The 21,889-nt window shown below is 40.9% G+C and overlaps 1 protein-coding gene across 6 annotated transcripts in view; it reads right to left on the reverse strand.

The window, feature by feature from the left end:
* The window catches only part of LOC134227195 (low-density lipoprotein receptor-like), a 1,220,229-nt gene extending 1,198,599 nt beyond the window's left edge, over positions 1 to 21,630 (reverse strand). For 2 of the 6 annotated variants that reach the window (XM_062708530.1, XM_062708529.1), the window contains exon 1: positions 20,325 to 21,583. In XM_062708530.1, coding sequence (XP_062564514.1) covers positions 20,325 to 20,565 — 241 coding nt within the window. In that variant the 5' untranslated portion in view covers positions 20,566 to 21,583. Of the gene's footprint in view, positions 1 to 20,324 lie in introns of all 6 variants that reach the window. The other 4 variants (XM_062708524.1, XM_062708522.1, XM_062708523.1 and 1 more) reach the window with 4 other exon arrangements.
* Between the last annotated feature and the right edge of the window lie 259 nt (positions 21,631 to 21,889).

Raw genomic sequence — 21,889 nt, forward strand, 5'->3', positions numbered from 1 at the left:
ATTTTTCCACATCCTCACAGTTTTTGCATTCCACTCAAAAGAACATAGCACCCCAAATCACCCTAAACGAACGGTCCTGAAACTTACCATAAAAGCTTTCTTTTATCATCACTGGAGGCTACCCACCATTTACACCAGAGGTCGCCAGGCGGATTTCAAATTCTAAAATTATGCGCGCGTTCTGAAATCTTTCACCATGCCAACACCACCGTGAATCAAGAGGATGGAGATCTATACCAAATTGTTAGAGATCTAAACCAATTTATTAAAAGGATCTACTAAGGGTTTATTCATGGTTTAACAAAATGTATTCTACATAATTTCCGAACATTTGCTTTCACCTATTCTATCTACATGTGCGTGTCTTTACTTTCTACACCATCCACCTTTTCGTTGTCTCACGGAACAATAACGCTTGCAAATTACTAATTTCTGGGGGCCGGCATCTATCGATATGGGCCTTTCATTAACTAGGATCGTTGTCACAATGTCATATGTGCACACGGACGGGAGGGAAACGTACAGGCCTGTTAGATTTTGCGATCGACTTTGCTGGCTTTGGTGATCGGCTACCGCATGCTGTTGGTAGATGATCGGACGGCGTTGATGGAAAACGGTTGCAACTTGACTCGCTGCTCATGCTGACCTAGCCACCTAGCAGGGCGAAACCGCACGGAGGGCGATTCTCGGACGTCGATGTCCACGTGATGATTGCCGCCGGAATGTCGCTCGGACACGATATTTACACTCAACGGAGGCTCGACGGAGGATGCAGCTACGGATGCATTCAACTTTAAATAATTCAACTCCATGCACAGCTTTAGAGCGGGAAATAATGCCTATAATGCCGATGACATCCCACGTCATCTTCGAAGACGTCAACGTATGACGTTCCAGCCTGTTGGGCTGCGTTTACACAGTTAGGCCGGATTCACCCTGCTCAACCGTGCTGGCAGCAACATTCAGTGATGTTTTAATGTATCCTATCCATTGGTCGTAAAACTTATTAAAGTGAATCAAGATAACATATCTTTTATAACTAACACAATATCCTATCCCAAGACAATCGTGGAGATTTAGAAGCAAACTCAGTCTGTAGTAGCAACGAGAGTTGGACTAACAATCCTTCCTTTCATATATGCCCGTAAGAAAGTTTTGATCAATCTCAGAGTATCAATTATGTTATGTATTAAGTTTATTTTTACGATAGCCTATTAGCTTATAACTTTATCTCAGGTCAAGGAGAATTAAAACTAGGAAAAGTTACATTTGATTTGATAACAAGACATAAACACATAGGCATAGAAGAAGACAAATTTAACACTGATAACTACTAACCTACTGTATTAACAAAACGTTTAAACGTTGACAAAATTGGTTTCAGTTTGGCGTCGATTGGTAACCCATTCCAGAAGGTTGCACCACATACCAGTACACTTTTTCCACTGGATGTTGTGTGCCTAGGAATAATAAAGCAGCAGGTTCGCTGTTGCTGTCCTCGTTGAAGATGTTGTTGGATGTAGTCAGGCAGGTCTCCGCTGTAGGCTTGTCTCATGTAGCAGCAGATACGTAGCTTGTAGTTTGACTTATTCGAACAAAACATAAATCAAATCATATGATATTTGATGCTGAACGACTTCCAAATTTGGTTCATTGCAGCATATGTCTGTATGTTTTTACCATTGAGTGCATTGTAGTAACAAGTGAAATCAAAGCTCTTTGTTCGAACAACTTGTTTGAAGAAATCCTAACGTGCATATTTATGACAAAGGTTCAGATTCTGATTTTTAAGAATTTGACGGTAAGTCGCACATTGGCAATTATATTACTCAAATGTCCAGGGAAAAAAGAGGAATAATAATATAATAAATAAGCAATGATTTGTAATAAATTCAAGAATTTTGAACAAGAACAACGACTTTTAGGGGAAACAGTGTTTTTATGTTTTTTACAGTATTTATGCTCAAAAATCACTTTAACATGGTCAAAACGTAAACGGAACGAATCGTAATGTTCACAAGACTTGTAGAGTACACTAAAAGCTTCCGTTTAGAGGTTGTTGCATTGATATCCGGCTTTTCTATCTCTTGTTAGATTTTTTTTTCCAAATTAAAAATAGTCCAAAAACACTAAATCGACTTGAGCCACCTCGAAATTTTATCCGAATAAGCTGAAAATTTGACAGGAGGCTTATTTTAGCATATGAATTGTAATTTTGAGCTGACCGTTTTCGATACTTTTTGAAAACATGAAAAGGTCTAGACAATCTTCGTCGTCGAGATACTACTGTAACCGTTCGAAACTCGATTCTTGGAGTAGATTTACCATCAAACTACAAGCTACGTATCTGCTGCTACATGAGACAAGCCTACAGCGGAGACCTGCCTGACTACATCCAACAACATCTTCAACGATGACAGCAACAGCGAACCCGCTGCTTTATTATTCCTAGGCACACAACATCCAGTGGTTCCTCTCAACCTGGGGTACATGTACCCCTGGGGATACCTTTGATGGCTCCAGGGGGTACCTCGGACCATAATGCGTAATGGCGGATGTATAACAATTTCAATAAAACCTATTGATATTCCCTCCAAGAGGATATTTTTTTATTTTTAGATTCCAAAACTTTGTCTTGTATGCATGGCGGTCAGCAAATCAAAACCTATTGAATCCTGTCCTCTACAACCAGCATAGTGTATATGAAGGTCTTTGAGGCCTCCTTTCAAGAGGCTCGGAAGCCTCCTTTCAAGATGCTCGGAAGCCTCCTTTCAAGAAGCACGGAAGACTTCTTTCAAGCGGCACGGAAGCCTCCTTTCAAGAGGCTCGGAAGCCTCCTTTCAAGAGGCTCGGAAGCCTCCTTTCAAGAGGCTCGGAAGCCTCCTTTCAAGAGGCTCGGAAGCCTCCTTTCAAGAGGCTCGGAAGCCTCCTTTCAAGAAGCACGGAAGACTTCTTTCAAGCGGCACGGAAGCCTCCTTTCAAGAGGCTCGGAAGCCTCCTTTCAAGAGGCTCGGAAGCCTCCTTTCAAGAGGCACGGAAGCCTCCTTTCAAGAAACACGGAAGCCTCCTTTCAAGAAACACGGAAGCCTCCTTTTAAGAGCTTCGAAAGCCTCCTTTCAAGAGGTTTGGAAGCCTCCTGTCAAGAGGCTTGAAATACTCCTTTCAAGAGGCTCGGAAACCTCATTTTAGGAGGCTTGGAAACCTTCTTTCAAAAGGCTTGAAAACCTTCTTTAAGAGGATTAAAACCTCCTTTCAAGTGGCTTGGAAACCTCATTATTTTCACCGGAATTTGTTTCGAAATTGAACGAACAGACTTTCGAACTTCTCTCTGAATCTCCAAGAGAAATTTTATTGAATTTCCAGGAGAAAATTTAACGGAAATGCCAGTGGCGTTTCCCTAACCTCAATCTACCTATGCACTGGATTTTAAATTATGGATTTTGTGTGCGAAGATGCATAGAATCACTAGAATTTGATTAGCTTAAACAACTCTGATAATTTTATTTTCCTTTTGGGCAGTAAAAATATAGGAATTATCATTTTTAGTGTCAGTGCACAGGTAAAAAGTGAAGTTACGCGACGCCACTGGGAAATGCCTTGAAAAACTATATTCCAAAGATAAAGTTTTGATATAAGTCTTCACCATGAAGCTTTTCATTTTTATAGAATCCATAGGGGAAATCCATAAATTATGCCAAATAAATTATGCATTTAAAGTTTATTAATGGCCACAGGTGCCCTCGGAAAACCCGTAGGAGGGAACATTTCTATTTTATCTATAAAAATATGCGCCTTCCTTAACCAAGCCTTCATTAACCTTCAACACAATGCTGAAAATTGTTGAGTATAAAAATTGTCGACTTCTTTGGACACGAAAATATGGGTTGATGCTTTCCAAAAGTGATAAATCCAGAGAAAAAAAATCGGAAGCAAAATTCATAATGTTCAATGTCTTGTCATAATATGTGACCAAAACTGGCATAAAAACATAAATGCTCTGTACCATTCTTACGCTGGTGCACCTCATAAATCGAAAAATGAGTTGCCGCACGGCATATTTTGGTATAAAAAACTACAAGGGCTATCCCTTAAACTGCCCATAAATTCATAACAGTCCCATGTTTGCTCGATTTTCTACAAGGGACTCTTATGCATTTCAGGGCAGTGAATGGTTGTACGAACAGTACACGTAGAATACGAATCTACTATAAACTTTGTGGCCGAATTTAATAGAACATTCAAAGTTTTCGTACATTCAAAAGATTGGACGCAATAATTGCTACAACTTTGACCAAACCGCAAGTCTTTCGGTTATCAAAAACTAACACTATTGCACAATAATCTTGAAAATTTGTATTAAAAACATGAATTCGGCTCCGTAACGTTTCACGGAAAATGAGCCTTCCAAATAAACGATAGATAAAAATCGATTCTTACGAAAATTTCTAATCGATTGGTAGGAAAAATAAAACATCGATTGATAAATGAACGACTTATTAACTACTGAAGTCTGTCATTTTTTCGTGACGCACTCATTTTTCAAACTTGTGAAGTATACCCCTGCATCCGAATCGAAAACAAAGAAGTATTTTTTTTTTCAATAAACAGGCCTCTTTCTACAGGCTCCTTGGGGCATGTCGCAAAATCCAAGAGTAGACAATGAGGTTGAAAACCGATTGCAAGCGCAAAATCATCTATTTGATAGAAAATTTAAATAGGGGTCATGACGGCTTTGGCAGGTTTCGTTCTATTATTGTCAGGGGGTTTTTTTTATGACTGATTATGCTCAAATTTGGCCCAAACATTCTTTGCATATCAAACATTCTTTCATAAAATTCGGTCGACAAAAATCCCCCTGCCAATAATAGAACAAAACCTACCAAAGCCGTCTGTTCCCCTATAGAGCTGACGCACGGTGTATTTTTGTGTAAGTAATTAACACAGTATAGTACCATGCCGTTTTCTCGTGCTCTTCACTTATATCAAATGTTATTATTTTTCTAGTAAAACGATTACTTGAAAAAGGAAACATTTTAAGCTCGGACGAACCGTGTTTTATAAATTGAAATATATTTCCGCAATATATGACATTCCCTGTAGAATATAATTCAAACGCATAACATAGATTGAATGACCAATGATAGACCGCAAAGCAAAAAGGATAATGAGTCTTCTTGTATTCACATAACTACACTGGAAAACATTTGAAAAGAGTACTGCAAATGACAATGTACCCAACGAAAACTGAACAATAAATCACGGCCAAATTCCATAAGCGAAAGAATCTTCCCAAAATCCCAAGCAACAAATCGACATGGAGTCACGTTGCAATTTGTTCCGATTTCACGTCCCGCCGCTTCGTCGTCGGCTTATCTACAGGTACTAGACACTATCAGCTGCCGGAAGCACAAGAAGAGAGAGAGATGGTTTGCGGTTACCTTTTTTTCCACCGCTATTAATCCGGCACATGCGAGCCACAACGGAAGGAATGGGCTGCTGATACAAGTCGGGGTCGGCATGGCTTTGGCCAATGCGCCATACCGCTCTAAATAAAACAAAAGATGTCGTCACATAAGCGCGGCATGGATTATCCCCTATAGAGACAGACAAAAACAAACACCCTGGAAGATCCGCGCACCGTACGCAAGTGCAGTGCTTCTTAAACCCCTTCTGGATCATCGGGAATTAAGCTGCTGAAGCGGGGCGAGATTAACGTGATGCGATGCGGCTGTACAGGTGTGACCCAATTTTGAGCATTGGTTTTGAAGTGTCCGAAAAATTAATTCAACTGATATAAATACACACGTGAATATTCATTCATATTATTTTGAACAATTTCCACGTCAAATGGCTTAAAATTTCAAAACATTGATAATTTCCCGCAATTTATCATATTTATTTTGGTTAACATAAAATTCATATAATTATATTGCAATGGCGATTCCGACCGTCGACCAACCAACTTCAGAGTTGAATCTTATTCTTATTGGTCCTAAAGTAGCTTCAACCCATCGACACATCCACTCCAGAGTTCAATTTCTGAAATAATTCTGTTCAACTTCATGTGTTTTCTAAGAATCCTTTTGATCTTTAACAATCTTTACGGCTTCATTAATGGATCTTTACTGCTTAATCAAATATTACATGGACTTCCAAAAACTATAAAAAAATTCTTTAAGTGAACCATGCAAAACAGTAATTTCAAACCCTTCATCTTCTTCTTCTTATTGGCATTACATCCCCACACTGGGACAGAGCCGCCTCGCAGCTTAGTGTTCATTAAGCACCTCCACAGTTATTAACTGCGAGGTTTCTAAGCCAAGTTACCATTTTTGCATTCGTATATCATGAGGCTAACACGATGATACTTTTATGCCCAGGGAAGTCGAGTCAATTTCCAATCCGAAAATTGCCTAGACCGGCACCGGGAATCGAACCCAGCCACCCTCAGCATGGTCTTGCTTTGTAGCCGCGCATCTTACCGCACGGCTAAGGAGGGCCCCTACATATTTCTAGAAATTTTACCACGTAATACACTCAACCCTCTTTTTACGTCACTTATTGGGAGGACTTAAAAAGAACATGACGTAAAAAGAAATTTTGCTTTAATACATAATTAGTTTTTTACCTCATTTATTGATCTTTGAAAACTTTTTAATACAATACAAAATCATAGCAAACCAAAGACCAAAATGCGATATTGTTAAATTATATGTTTTAGGTCTTCCAAAAATTTCCTGGGTTTATGCGTTTATGTCTCCACGCGTAAATTAACGTCTATCTGCCTTGCTGATGTCCCCAGCGGTACACACATCAATATTCCTACCAATTCTTGAATCAAATTGTACAAGAATTCCATGAATTGGATGATGGGCCTTGAGATTAAACTTGTAACAAAAGATATATTTACTCCTTTTAAAAATTCAATATGCTCTTAGTGATCATTTGTACCAAATGGGCTTTGTTTTTTTTTTATTTTGTTGTCCAATTTGGTTCTATAGATCATAAAAGGGCACCAACCTTCTTCGGAAAGATTTGTATGTATATTTACATATATTTCTCATACTAAGGCCGGATTGGCCTTTGCAGTATATAAAAGTCTTCTCCAACTCGGTTCATGGCTGCACGACGCCAGCCACGCAGTCTGCGGAGCGTCCGAAAATTGTCTTCCGCTTGATCGATCCACCTTGCTCACTGCGCACCTCGCCTTCTTCTCCACATCGGATCGTTGTCCAGAACCATTTTCACCAGGTTATTGTTCGACATTTTGGTTACGTGCCCGGCCCACCGTAGTCTTCCTTGGAAAGATCTAATAAGCATTAAGGCGTATGTAGCTTAGACTCCAACAGATAATCACCTTACACAGCTCGATGTCCTTACACTTTGGAATCCTCCTGACGACTGCTAATAGTAATGGGAGTACCTTACATGCACAGGGTGTGCAAGAGTTTTCATAGACTGATCCATTATAAAGACTGATTCATACCACACATATTCCCTCTTCTCTAATAATCAGTGCTTAAAACTAAATCGCTCGCAAACAACTAACAACAAAAACTAAAGAAACATTCAAACTGGAATGTGATAAGCATTAGATGGTATGGTATTAGATGGTATAGAGTGGAGATAACAAAAAATAAATCATGTTAACTGCCTTGTGAACTTACTCATTCGATTTGTTTAAATCCAAATATTATGCATTTCAGGAAAAAAAACATAAAACCATTCACAGTCAAACTTAAAACTCTTGATATAAAATATGAACACGATAATACAGTAGATTCTATTGAGACTTGCTACCAAACTTTTTTACATCACCCAGAGAAAACTATGCATCACCGATGAGAAGTGAAGGAAAATTGAGTATGTAAAGAAGAGAAGCGCGAATGGACGAACAAAAACCAAAGGAGACGGAATGTTAGCCCGTCGGCTCTGGAAAATAAAGAAAAGCACTCATGTTGACCGGACAAGCGAGAGTGGGCTAAATCTCTTCCCAACGAAGATAAGAAAGCCACAGCATTTGGGGGCATTCGCCACCTCTACGATATCTCACGACGCTTAAGCAGGCGAAGATGAATGCAACGTTAGTACCGAAGCTTCATCACTGCTGGCGATCCAAAATACCATCCAATGGAAGAAATCGAACAAAGCCTCAGGGAGGGCGATCGCATATCAGCCGAGATGCTGATTCCATGACATCCGCTCAACTGTTGCATCGTTTATTCCGCAATACCTGGGACCTAACAAGCTTCCCGAACGACTGGATGCATGGTATCCTAATCAAGGTGCCCAAAAGGGAGACCAGACTGTACGCGATAACTGGCACAGCATCATGTTGCTGTGTGATGATTGTTTTCCAGGCTTTATGCAAAATGATACTAGAACGCATTCAGGAAAAGATCGATGTGACTCTTCGATGGCAGCAGGTCGTGTTGTATGTGGGAAGATCCTATGTGTCCATATTTGTATTTGTATTTTATTCATCGGACTGTGTTGTCTACATGAAATTCTTAAATCTAATGGTGGTCAAACAATAAAAATATTAAAGACTGCCCAGCAAGCGGCAGTGAAATCTGGATGTAGAGATATCAAAGAGGATCAAATTCATCGGACACTTCGTAGTCAAACTGGATGAAATTAGTCGTTCGTCGGAAACTTATGACACAGCACTTCGGAATGCTCAGAACCATCACATTCCGAGTACACCAGTCATGGAAGATTTCGAGAAGGTTCTGTAGCTCATAGCAGTCAGTGAGGTTTCGGACAACTACAAACATTTTAAGGTCATCGGCAAACAACAGCAGCATACTTCCACGTTGCAGAATAAGGGTTACATCGTTTATGAAAAGCGAGAATAGCAATGGTCCAAGGGTGCTAGCTTGTGGAACTCCAGAAAGGTTCGTTTCCAATACTGACCGACATTTGGCGTCCAACCAGATATGACCTGAGCCAGGTGCATAAAGCAAAAGAACAGCTCATTTTTTCTAGTTTTGCAAGCAGCAAGTCATGACTAATTTTGTCGAAGGCAGATTTTAGATCGGTGTAAACGGCATCTAAATATTTGGAATTTTTTACACATGTTCTCCATGCAAAACAAAGTCCGGGCCGGGAAAGAAACCATGCTGATAGGGGCTGATATAATTTTTACAGGAATCGAACATTCTATCGTTCATCAGCGACTTGACAACTATCGACTCCACTCCGACTGATGTAATGCCACGGTAGTTTCTCACATCACGTTGTTTGTCGCCTTTCTTGGAAACTGGGAGCACAGTAGAGCATTTCCACTGCACAGGAAATTTACTCTGCTGGAGTAATAGATTGAATAGTAGACAATATTGTCACACTCCTTATTATTCTGGAGCCGGTCAACGGATTCCAAGAGTCTTTTTATTTGGTTTTTATTGACTTCGACTTTAAGAAGGCGAGGTGCGCAGCGGGCGAAATGGATCGATCAGGTGGAAGATTACTTGCGGACCCTCCGTAGACTGCGTGGTTGGCAACGTGTAGCCATGGACCGAGCCGAATGGAGAAGACTCTTATATACCGCACCGGCCACTTCGGCCTTAGTCTGAATAAATAATAATAATTATTGACTTCGAAAAATCTTTCATCCAACTTGATGACAATGAGACGCAAAACGGTTTGTGAGAAAATCATCAACCTAATCAAGGCAAAGTAAGAAGCCTACTCGTACATAGTGATGCACAACGAGAACCTGCTCGGTCGTAGCTGGTGAGCCAAGGATATGTCCTATCATCACAACTGTTGCTCATAGTTCCAAGATCGATATAGGCGCACTGATGAAGAAGGCAAGGGCTGCTTTGTGAGTCTAAGATATGTGTGAAATCTCGCTTAACTTTTAAAAGGACCTAAGTAACATTTTTTCGTAAATTAATTTGAATAGCGCAATCAACAGGTCGATCGATCCACCTTGCCCGCTGCGCACCTCGCCTTCTTGTGCCCGTCGGATCGTTGTCGAGAACCATTTTCACCGGGTTACTGTCCGACATTCTGGCTACGTGCCCGGCCCATCGCAGTCGTCCGATTTTCGCGGTGTGAACGATGGATGGTTCTCCCAACAGCTGATGCAATTCGTGGTTCATTCGCCTCCTCCACGTACCGTCCGCCATCTGCACCCCACCATAGATGGTACGCAGCACTTTCCTTTCGAAAACTCAAGTGCGCGTTGGTCCTCCACAAGCATCGTCCAGGTCTCGTGTCCGTAGAGGACTACCGGTCTAATTAGCGTTTTGTAGATTGTCAGTTTGGTACGGCGGCGAACTCTATTCGATCGGAGCGTCTTGCGGAGTCCAAAGTACGTACGATTTCCAGCCACTATGCGTCTCCGAATTTCTCTGCTGGTGTAATTTTCGGCAGTCACCAGTGAGCCCAAGTACACAAATTCTTCTACCACCTCGATTTCGTCACCACCGATGCAAACTCGCGGTGGGTGGCTCACATTGTCTTCTCTTGAACCTCTTCCTATCATGTACTTCGTCTTCGACGTGTTGATGACTAGTCCGATCCGCTTAGCTTCCCTCTTCAGTCTGATGTAGGCTTCCTCCATCTTCTCAAAGTTACGTGCCATAATATCTATGTCGTCGGCGAAACCAAATAGCTGGACGGACTTATTGAAAATTGTACCACTCGTGTTAATCCCTGCTCTTCGTATTACACCTTCCAAAGCGATGTTGAATAGCAAACACGAAAGACCATCACCTTGCCGTAACCCTCTGCGGGTTTCGAAGGGACTCGAGAATGCCCCTGAAACTCGAACTACGCACATCACCCGATCCATCGTGGCTTTGATCAACCGTGTCAGTTTATCCGGAAAACCGTGTTCGTGCATTAGCTGCCATAGCTGGTCCCGATCGATTGTATCATATGCGGCTTTGAAGTCGATGAATAGATGATGTGTGGGCACGTTGTATTCGCGGCATTTCTGCAGTACTTGGCGAATGGCGAACACCTGGTCCTCGGTGGAGCGTTCGCCCATAAAACCCGCCTGGTACTGCCCCACGAACTCCCTTGCAGTTGGTGCTAGTCGACGGCATAAAATTTGGGAGAGTACCTTGTAGGCGGCGTTCAGCAATGTGATTGCGCGGTAGTTGCTACAATCCAGCTTATCGCCCTTTTTGTAGATGGGACACACGACACCTTCCATCCACTCCTGCGGCAAAGCTTCCTCCTCCCAAATCTTGGTAATGACCCAGTGCAGCGCTCTAGCCAGTGCCTCACCACCGTGTTTAAATAGCTCTCCTGGTAGTTGGTCAACCCCAGGGGCTTTGTTGTTCTTGAGCCGGCCAATCTCCTCCTGGATTTCCTGGAGATCCGGAGCCGGTAGAATTATGCCCTGCGCGCGTTCTCCCAGGTCCATCACCATACCGCCATCTTCGTCTGCCACATCGCCATTCAGGTGTTCTTCGTAGTGCTGCCGCCACCTTTGGATCACCTCACGCTCGTTCGTAAGAAGGTTCCCGTTTATGTCCTTACACATATCAGACTGTGGCACGTGGCCCTTACGTGAACGGTTTAACTTCTCATAGAACTTTCGTGTGTTATTAGCGCGGTACAGTTGCTCCGTTTCTTCACGGTCTCGATCTTCCTGCTGGCGCTTTTTCCTCTGGAAAATCGAGTTTTATCTGTTCCGCGCCTGTTTATATCGTGCCTCGTTCGCCCTCGTGCGGTATTGCAGCAATCTCGCCCATGCTGCATTCTTCTCTTCCACTAACTGCTCACATTCGCCGTCATACCAGTCGTTTCTCTGATCCGGGGGCACCGTGCCAAGTGCAGCGGTTGCGGTGCTACCAATGGCGGATCGAATATCGCTCCAGCCATCTTAGAACAGAACAACATGAAAGCTTTTGATTGCGCTTTTCAAATTAATTCATGAAAAAAATGTTACTTAGGTTAGTTAAGCGAGAAATCTGTGCTACTATACGCTAGTGAAACATGATGTGCTTCAGGGGACAATCAACTGCTGTATTCATAGGCCAATAGCAACTGAAATTTGGGAATGGAAATGGGTAGGTTTGTAAGGGGCGGAGACAAAATCTGTAAACACACATTAGACTGGCCCAGTTGTACATCGTAGCAGAGGCAGAGCCAGAGGCTAATGGCGGCTTAGGCTCCATAAAAAATAAAAGAAGTCGAACGAAATTTAACCTGGCACCACAATTTTCACCAATAATTTTTTCACTTTTTTTTTAAAGTAATTTTTTTTCCCGCATTTCCCCGCGGAGATATTCAGTTGGGGATCATATTTGGGATATGTACTTTTAGATTCCCACGAAAAATCTTGAACAAACTTGCGCCATTTTGATAAAACGCTATTTGAAAAAAAAACTTTTTGTGCTTAGTGTCATAGCAATACAAATTTCAATATTCTACTATATAATAAATGTTCGTCTCTATTTGTTCTTGATATTTTGTGAAAAAAATTTTATGTCGTAAATTTGTGAATATGAATTTGACGAACAGAAATAACTGTTCGAGACATCTATCCACGTCTATCCACATACTCTGCGTTGTTCCAGCTCTAGTTAGCCCACATTGAGAGCGACCAGCAATCCCAACTACGAAGTTCTTCACGAACACATTACTATTGTCCGCAAAACGTAATGACTATTGGATCCGTTTTACAACTTCCAAAGAAAATGATATTCAATCTGTACTAGTATTCTGCACAGATGTTTACTGCAATGACAAAACTGAAATCATTTCTTTTTTTTAATAAAAATAAAATATCAACCTGAGCTCAAAGCAAACTATTCAATTACCAATTTAGTTTAGCAATCATTTTTATTTGTTTTCAACACTTCATTTCGTGGCCATCGCAAGTCATTCCCTACACGTCGACATCGCGGTCTTCCAGATCTCCCTCTAATACCTCATCGCGCATTTCGGACCGGACCGGTCATCCCGATCCGTTTCCAACATTTCATTGCCCGGTCATCCCAATCTTTCTTTCTTTATAACGCGATTATTCCAATCCGCTTCCTACAAACCATTGCGCGGTCCTCTAGATCCGCTTCCTGAACTTCATTGCGTGATCATCCTGACCCGCTTCCCAAATTTCATTGCGCGGTCATCCCGATTCGCTTCCATAACTCCATTGCGCGGTCATCCCGATCCGCTTCCTAAATTTCATTGCGCGTTCATCCCGATCCGTTTCATAAATTTCATTGCACGGTCATTCCGATTCGCTCCCTACATTCCATTGCACGGTCAACCCGATCCACTTCCACCACTTCATTGCGCGGTCATTCCGATTCGCTTCCTACATTACATTCCGCGATCACCCCGATCCGCTTCCTAAGTTTCGTTGCGCGGTCATCTCGATCCGCTTCCTAAATTTCATTGCGCGATCATCCCGATCTGCTTTCTAAATTTCATTGTGCGGTCATCCCGGTCCGCTTTCTAAATTTCATTGCGCGGTCATCCCGATCCTCTTCCATCACTTCATTGCGCGGTCATCCCGATCCGCTTTCTAAATTTCATTGCGCGATCATCCCGATCCTCTTCCACCACTTCATTGCTCGGTCGGGATAGCTTCCTAAACTTTATTACGTGGTCATCCGTGGCTCCGCTTCCAAAATTTCATTGCTCGGTCATCCCGACCTGCTTCCTAAGTTTCCTAAATATTATTGCGCGGTCATTTCGACCCGCTTCCTAAATTTCATTGCGCGGTCATTCTGATTCGCTTCCTAAATTTCATTGTGCGGTCATCCAGACCCGCTCCCTAAATTTTATTGCACGGTCATCCCGATCCGCTTCTTACATTACATTGCGCGGTCATCCCGATCCACTTCCGTCTCTCCATAATAATCAATGAGCGGTCTTCCTGATCCGCTTCCAACAAATCCATTAAGCCTCCACGTCGTTTCTTTACTAGTCACAAAGTTCCATGCAGTAACTTTAACCACCTACAACCCTAACAATCCCAATCTTGATTTGCTGTGCATGCGCCCGCGTGTATTTGGGGTGTACGATTTTGTCAGATTGAAGTGACATTTCGAAAACTCAAATATCCATCTATTAGTTGCACTCACTGAATGAATTTTATGTGATTGTTAAAAATTGTGAAAAATAAAAGAGCAGATTTTTTGCCAACTGTGTAGGACATTGAGTTTTCTCCTACTCCACGGTAAGCTACTGACTGATATTTCTGTCAGCAGCTGCAGCTCTCTTTATTTCAACAACAGGTAGGGTCAGTGTACCGGTAATAGTGGTATTAGTGACAGGTCCAAATTGTTTGATTCATATCTATTGATAGGAATATATTTCCTGTGATGTAAATATATTGGCAGAAAGCTGTTCTTCTCTACTTTTTAGGAAAAATATTGTTGATACTTCAAAATATTGTTTTCATTTTAATCTCGCTTCCTCCATTAACTCCATTAACTGGTTTTTCGATGCTTTTCCGGAAAATTTGTAAACATTTCATTATCATTTAGTATTCAGCCAATAACTCATTCCAGAGGCTGAATTCAAAAAAAGGTTGTATGGCGGACTTCTAGCGCTATTTTTCCTCTGCAACTTGGTCTAAGGGTTCATTGCTCTATGTCTAATGTTTACAGCGTGAAACGCTAGTATCACTTAATATACTAAATGATAATAAGTGTTATTATCATTTAGTATGTTAAATGATACTAGCGTTTCACGCTGTAAATATTAGACATAGGGCAATGTACCCTTAGACCAAGTTGTAGATGGGAAATAGCGCTAGAAGTCCGCCATACAACATTTTCCGGAATTCCGCCTCTGCAACGAGTTATTGGCTGAATACTAAATGATAATGAAATGATAAGTTCAATCCCTACTACAACTAACCGGCACCTGCTTCTTAACCATCTTCGATCTACAGCTATGGTCGCACACTACCTGATATTCCAACAATTCATAACACACAAGGCGTATAGTCCAAGAAATTGTTATATGACCTGGAATATTTTTTTTTATGAAATATCCAATTTGATTCTTTAGATAACGAAAATCATGGACCAATTAAAATAAGGAGAGAAAAAACAGCCCTTCTGGTTCCAATTCCAATTTTGTTCTATAGACCAAAAATGACATTTTAAAAATAGCTAACAAACAGCCCTTTGGTTATGCGTAGACCTTAAGGCCTATACTCTATGGGATTCCTGGATGGCCTGGAATAGAACAGTTATTAAAGGCGTATTCATTTTTTTTTTCCCGAATCAGATAAGGTATGAACCATTTTTGAAAGACCTTCAGTTACGCGTGTAGACCTCAATGCCCATACTCCAGCGAATCATGGAGGAACCTGGTAAGGAACAGCTACGAACAGCTATTGAAAGCGTATTCAATTTGATTCTACGGACTAAACAAGGGCAGATACTATTTCTAATGAAAAAACAACAATCAGACCTTCAGTTACGCGTGTATACTTTGAAGCTAGGATACGCGTGTAGACTCCAGGGAATTCTTGGATAATCTGGAATGGAACAATTATTTAGGGCAAATGTTGAATATGCAAAACAACTACTTATTTCTTTGGATCTCCAAGAGTGTCTTCTTATAGATTCACGTTTGGACGTCACGACGTCACATACTGTAAAAAGGATGCCGTAAAGTAACGAAGTGACGTATAAAAATAAAAATCGTGCCCCAGACAGGAGCAAAAATTTCACTAAAAAAAACTGTAGATATATGTACACAGGATTCTGTTTTTACACGATTTTTGTTTGCTCGTATTTTTGATCGTGTGACTACAATTTGCCACCAAATCTTTGCAACCTTTTTTTCAAAAATTCTTAATAATTCAAAGAAAAATCACATGGTAATTAATATGCGTTTAACATTTAGGATGGGTGCAAAATTGAGAAAGTGTGAATCGTGTAAACACAGAATCCAGTGTATAAGCAATCAAGTTCTATTTGCTTAGGATACTATTAGGGATATTCAAGTTCATCCAAAACATTCATGAGTTCAGGTCTTGAATTCTACTATAGAAAAGAAAAGTAATACGCACATTAAAATATGTACAGTATATCCCGATCAGTTCACAAATATCAAATGAGTCATGTGAAATTTGTCCGTGGCCTCCAGAATGTTCTCGACATCAATAAAAATTCCATTCAATTCTTCCCAAAAGATCCTCAGATACCTGTCAAGAAATGTGATACCAATCTTGCTGCATTTTCTTGATTTTGTGTCGTACACACTAACTTTTTCTATTTCGAGCTCGGCAAAATTGGGCACCGCTGAGCTAAATTTCAAAAATTAACTTCGGCAAAACATTTCGTTTATTACTGATTCTCAGCAAAACTATTGCCGTATCTCAGCAACCGAAACGTCACTTTTACTGAGATCTCGACAAAATTCATGTTTGCTGAAACTCAGCGGTGCCCACCTCCGGAAAACTTAAACAAAAAATGATCTACAATTATGGAAATCAGGGCTGGTAGCGACCGAAGCCATATAAAATAGTGACTTTAGTGACCGAAGCTGACGAAAAAAGGGACCAAATAGTGACTTTCAGTTGCAGAAAAAGTGACCAAATAGTGACTTCCAATTGCAATTGCAAGTTTGATGAGACGAAATCAAGCGATTTTGGGTCGAAGGAGAATATTTTTTTCTTAATTTGTGGCGGAAAACATCTTTCACTCACCACTCTTTTCTCTTACAACGAACTAAAAAGAGAAACGAAAATCGTACTCGGTAACTTTTATCTATTCAGTGACTAAATTGTATTGCCCTCTCTTTTAACCTCACGAAAATTTTACTCAATATCAGTAAAAAGCAGGACAACTCAAAACTATGAGTAGGGTAAAACGACCTATTATGGAGGGGTTAAGCACCGTGAAAAAACGGAATTGATTACAAAAATTCTTCAAAAATTACCTGTTGGTCGATTTTCACATTGTAGTAGTTGAATAGGATGCTCGTTAACTATAGTTTTGTAAATATTACGTCAATTGTGCTGTACTTATGTTGTTTTGTTTTTATCACAATAAAAACAAACTACCGCAATAATAGGACGCAGTTGCCTATCGTTGCGATATTTTTTGAAGGTCAGTCCTATTGTTGCGGTATTGCATGTAATTCTTATGGGGAGCGATACCGCAACAATAGGACCTTAGCACTACCGCAATAATAGGCTCAAAGGATTCAAATTTTTAACGAAAAAATGTTGATTTTTCATCATTTTGAACGGAATTTTGTCAAACAAAAGCTGTTCTAGTCGTTAATCCGAAGAGTTTTAGCGTACCCACAATTGTTTTCAATGGTATTATATCCAGAACGGACTATTTTAACACTACCGCAACATTAGGGCATACCTCAACGATAGGACGTTTTACCCTAGTCTGCAAGCAAATCATATTTTTACGCCACTGGCAGTGAGCGAAATCACTCTTTACTTTCCTGAAAAATAATTTCTCGGCGAAAATCTGCGTGAATGAGCATTCTCTTCTCGTGAAAATGAGTGAAAATTATGATCATTGGATCAGCTACTTAAGAAAGATGCAGAGAACTCTTCGATTTGTCATAAATGCCACGGATGTTTTGGAATTTTTAGTGCGACAGGAACAACAGTAGGATCGTTTTGGTAGAAAACGATACAAAAATTATGAAGATTCATGTACAACGAGCCTGGGATTGAACGCTCGACCTTTAATGAAGACCATGCTCGCTGATTTGTTAAATATTTTTAAACAAAATACGCAGATTTTCCGACTTGCTGTGCGTATTCATGAACGATTTTTGCTAGAGAATTCGACAGCGCATGCAATTTTCAAAATTGGGGCGACTTGAACACCTTTCTATGATATCTACTCAATAAATATTTGTTTATAGAGCAAACCCTTCATTACATTTGTCAAAATCTACAGAAAAATAGCCGCTTGAGAACAATGCGAGTGTTACAATGGGCAGTTTAGTTCTTGATAAAACAGGGGAGAATCAAGTCTCCCAAGGAATCAAGTCTTCTCACCTTTCCCTATAAAGTTTGAGTAAAAAAAAAACTCTAAATCGACAGGTCTCCTGCTTGCATGACTGTATACCAATTTATAAATTGTGACGAAAAACACCTTCAATTAGTTACTGGTGAAATGCCAATGAGCAGCGATCTAAAAAGCTCGCGAAGATTCAGAGCGATCATTTTTCCAAGATCCGTAATTTCATTTCCGCCATGAACAAATCAAGACAAAATTTTCTAAACGACTTATCTGCATTTGTAAACAAAGATTCATACGTCGATTTGACGAATATGATAGCACCCCCACGCAAACTAACACCACCAACAGGTACCAGGAACCTTCAGTTACCTATTGATGGTGTTGGTTTGCGTGGGAGTGCTATCAGATTCGTCTAATCGACGTTTGAACTTTTGTTTACAAAAGCAGATAAGTCGTTTTGAAAATTTTGTCTTGAAATCATCATCCGTTGGATACATAGAGCTTTATCAAAAAAAATCTTGTTCAATAGTTTCAAAATAGTTGAAAATAGTGACTTTTTGCGAGAAAAAGTGACTTTAGTGACTTGAGGTCGAAAAAAGAGACTTTTTAGTGACTAGCCCGAAAAAAGTGACCAAGGCCTGAAAAGCGTAATGCATGCGTAATGTAAAACCTGCAGGTTTTAAATCAAGCTGAGCGATAATAAAAATCATAAACCAAGTTCACTTCTTATCACTATATCTCTATTATCTTCTTTGACATACGTGTTGTTAGGAAACCATTGCAAAATACTTCCGAAAAAATGACCATATCCGTATCTAATAAACCCGATAAGGAGTCTAGCGGGGCGGTGAAAGGGAGCTCTACTAATTCCCTTTGAAAAAAATCCCGAGATCTTAAGTAAGCACATAAATATGGTAATTACGGGTACCTTAAACGGCCGGCGTAACAGTCACCTCGTTCAAGCAAGATTGGTATCAAATGTCTTGACAGATATTTAAGGATCTGATGGGGATTTTTTTTATAAATGCCGAAACCATTTTGGGAATTGTTACTGCGTAGGCCTTATGACCTAAACTTCAAAACGTTTAGCAAATGCAGCATGCAACATCTTTGTTTTTAATTCTGAGGTTTCAGGCATTGTTTTATATTGAATAGGCATGTTTACAAGAAAAACAAAAATGAGAGAAATAAAGTAATAGCATAGCATAAATTTATTGCAAGTAATCGTTGCTTTGAATTCTCGGAATCTTTAAAATATCAAATACTAATTTCAGCGCTGCCCTCTCACATAAAAATGAATTTCTGTCTGTCTGAACCTTATAGACTCGGAAACTATTGAACCGATTGGCGTGAAAATTTGTATGCAGAGCTTTTTGGGGCCGGGGAAGGTTCTTAAGATGGTACAAGACCCCTCCCTCCTTTGGAAAGGGGGGCTCCCATACAAATGAAACAGAAATTTCTGCATAACTAAAAAATAAGCAGAGAATAAATCAATTTTAAGCGAAACGAAGTTCGTCGGGTCTGCTAGTAGACTCATAAATAAGCTCACCGGGGAGCAATAGAAATTTGATCAAACATCTTTTAAATTGGTTAACGCACTGTCGAATTAAATTGTGACAAACGAGACTTCAATTCTAGCATGATTTATAAAACATTGTATGTTCAAAAAGATTCTCTTTGATGACGCTATTTTTCGCTAATATAAAGTTTTGCATTTGCTGAAATATATTCACTTAAGCACAAAACAAAGCTATTTTCTTCAAATCTCTTTTAAAAAATCGGATGCAAATGCTAGTGCTTGTAATAATCGAATGAGAAAGACAACAGAGAGAGCCTCTCTTTTCGACATTCGACGTTTTCAAAAACCAAGCGGGAATTATTTTTTATTTAGATATGAATTGCGAAAAACGTATTGTTACCATTTCATCCCCCTCTTCCACGAAAAGACAGTTATGCTCCTGCCTAAATCAATTAAGTGCAACAATCCTGAACGAAATTGATTGAATTATTTTGCCATTATTCCTCCGCTCGAATCAAAGGCAACAATCAACACCGCTGCTTCATGGTGGCGAATCAAATCTGCTCCGTCGAATCGCCAAAAATAAGTCTGCCTCAGCCTTCTACCTAAAGTGATGGTCATTGCGCCGAGGCAAACAAAGCAGCTACCGTACTCGTCGTAGCCGTATCTCACGATTTCCATTTTCAACTCGTCAGCACCGCCGGTGTCAAAAGTCAATTGATCGCGACGGCAGCAATCACCGTCACTGACGACGAAGCCGACTAACCATTCCCACCCTCCATTTTTTGAAGATCCCCGTCACGTGTTTGCAGTCTATTGCACTCGGCTAAGTCAAAGTGTTTGATAAGCTTAAATGTATGCGGGGATCTAGGACTTACATTCATTAGAGGGTCCTTTCGCGATCGCCGGGGTCACTTTAACGGGCTTCGTCACCAGCTTTGGTCCTTTGGTGACATGCACCGGTTCTTCCTCGGGCAGCATGTTGCTTTGAAGAGTATCTTCCTTCAGGGCAGCCGCATCATCGAGACCGGCAATTGTACCCAATTTGCTTGCATCACAACAGTAGTAGGCTACTAGGCAAAGCACCCCGAGCACTACCAATCGTAGTGACCGGGTCATGGTTTCAAACAAAATTGATCCCCTTTTTTTTCTTTTTTTTTACACAAACTTCTAATACACCTTGACACTGATCTTCATGGGATTTATTCTAGAGATGAATACACGTTCGATCACTTGACCCACACACAAAACACTTGGCACTATAAAAAACCACAAATTTGTTATTGCTTTTTTAATTGGAGATAATGCATTCGCCGATGGAACTGAGAATAAAAACAAAACCGCACACAGTTGGAGGTTAGAATCAGCCTGAGCAACCAATATCAGTGGTGGATTTAGCACCTACACGAACAGAGCTATATCGTCAGATGGTTACGTCAAGTGGTTCTTTTGGCACGGCACAGAGCGAAAAAATACTGGCAGCGGAATGAACACACTCCGTCCGGGGTAGCCAGAAAGGTGGAGAGAAACAATGCTCCAAACGCAGCAACAACAACACAACGCAACACCACTTTCAGCCACAAAACCACTTCTCTTCACGAAATCGAACACACACCAACGCAGCCACAAATCGAACTCTTGCGATGACAGCGGCGACTGCCAATATTTTCGATAAATTTCTTCCCGCACACACCTCCGAATGTCACACTTTGGCACTCAAAACCAAGTATCAGCAAAGCAAAACAACATTTTTTTTAATTTCTGCAAATGCGTTTTTTGATAGCGAGATTCTACCCGAATTCGCAATATCTCCAGAACGAACAGCACAAGACTCTCAAAGGGGCTACCACAGCAGGCAAATAGACCACCCCGGAGAATGACAGTGAAATACTGCTTCTTCAACACGAATTAGGTCCACCTCAAGGCCTGCTCGGGAGGAGAACGTACGAGTTCCGTTCCCTTGAGGCTAAGTGCCTACTTTTAGCGCCCTTCTGTCCCGATTATGCATCCAATAACATCCAATCGACATTGAAATTTGGACCACCTTCAACTTCTCTGCCCTAGCTATGCACTCTGTAGATCTGGGATGTAACAAAACTCTAGGCGGAAGAAATTTCCGTACGACGAAACACCACCGAACCGAGTCGACGCAATTCAAGTGACATACTGATATTGAATTTGGAGGTTCATGCGTTTGATAGCCTCAAACCAAAACTCACTCACGATACTCGCGTGCTCTCCCGTGTGCAGCGCAGTTTGGCAGGCGACTATCCTATCCGCTGCTTGCTCGCACACCGAGAACCATGGCAACCAACGTCAGATCTGTATCGCGCACGCTGCTTGCTGCCAGCAGTCAGTGGCTTCTGATGTAGGCGCTGCTGCAAGTGATGGATAAACGAACACACCTTGCCCGGTGCCGTATCCGTATGTCTGAAGGAAAACC

Source organism: Armigeres subalbatus, chromosome 3 (genome assembly GCF_024139115.2).
Source record: "Armigeres subalbatus isolate Guangzhou_Male chromosome 3, GZ_Asu_2, whole genome shotgun sequence".
Classification (NCBI taxonomy): Eukaryota; Metazoa; Arthropoda; class Insecta; order Diptera; family Culicidae; genus Armigeres; species Armigeres subalbatus.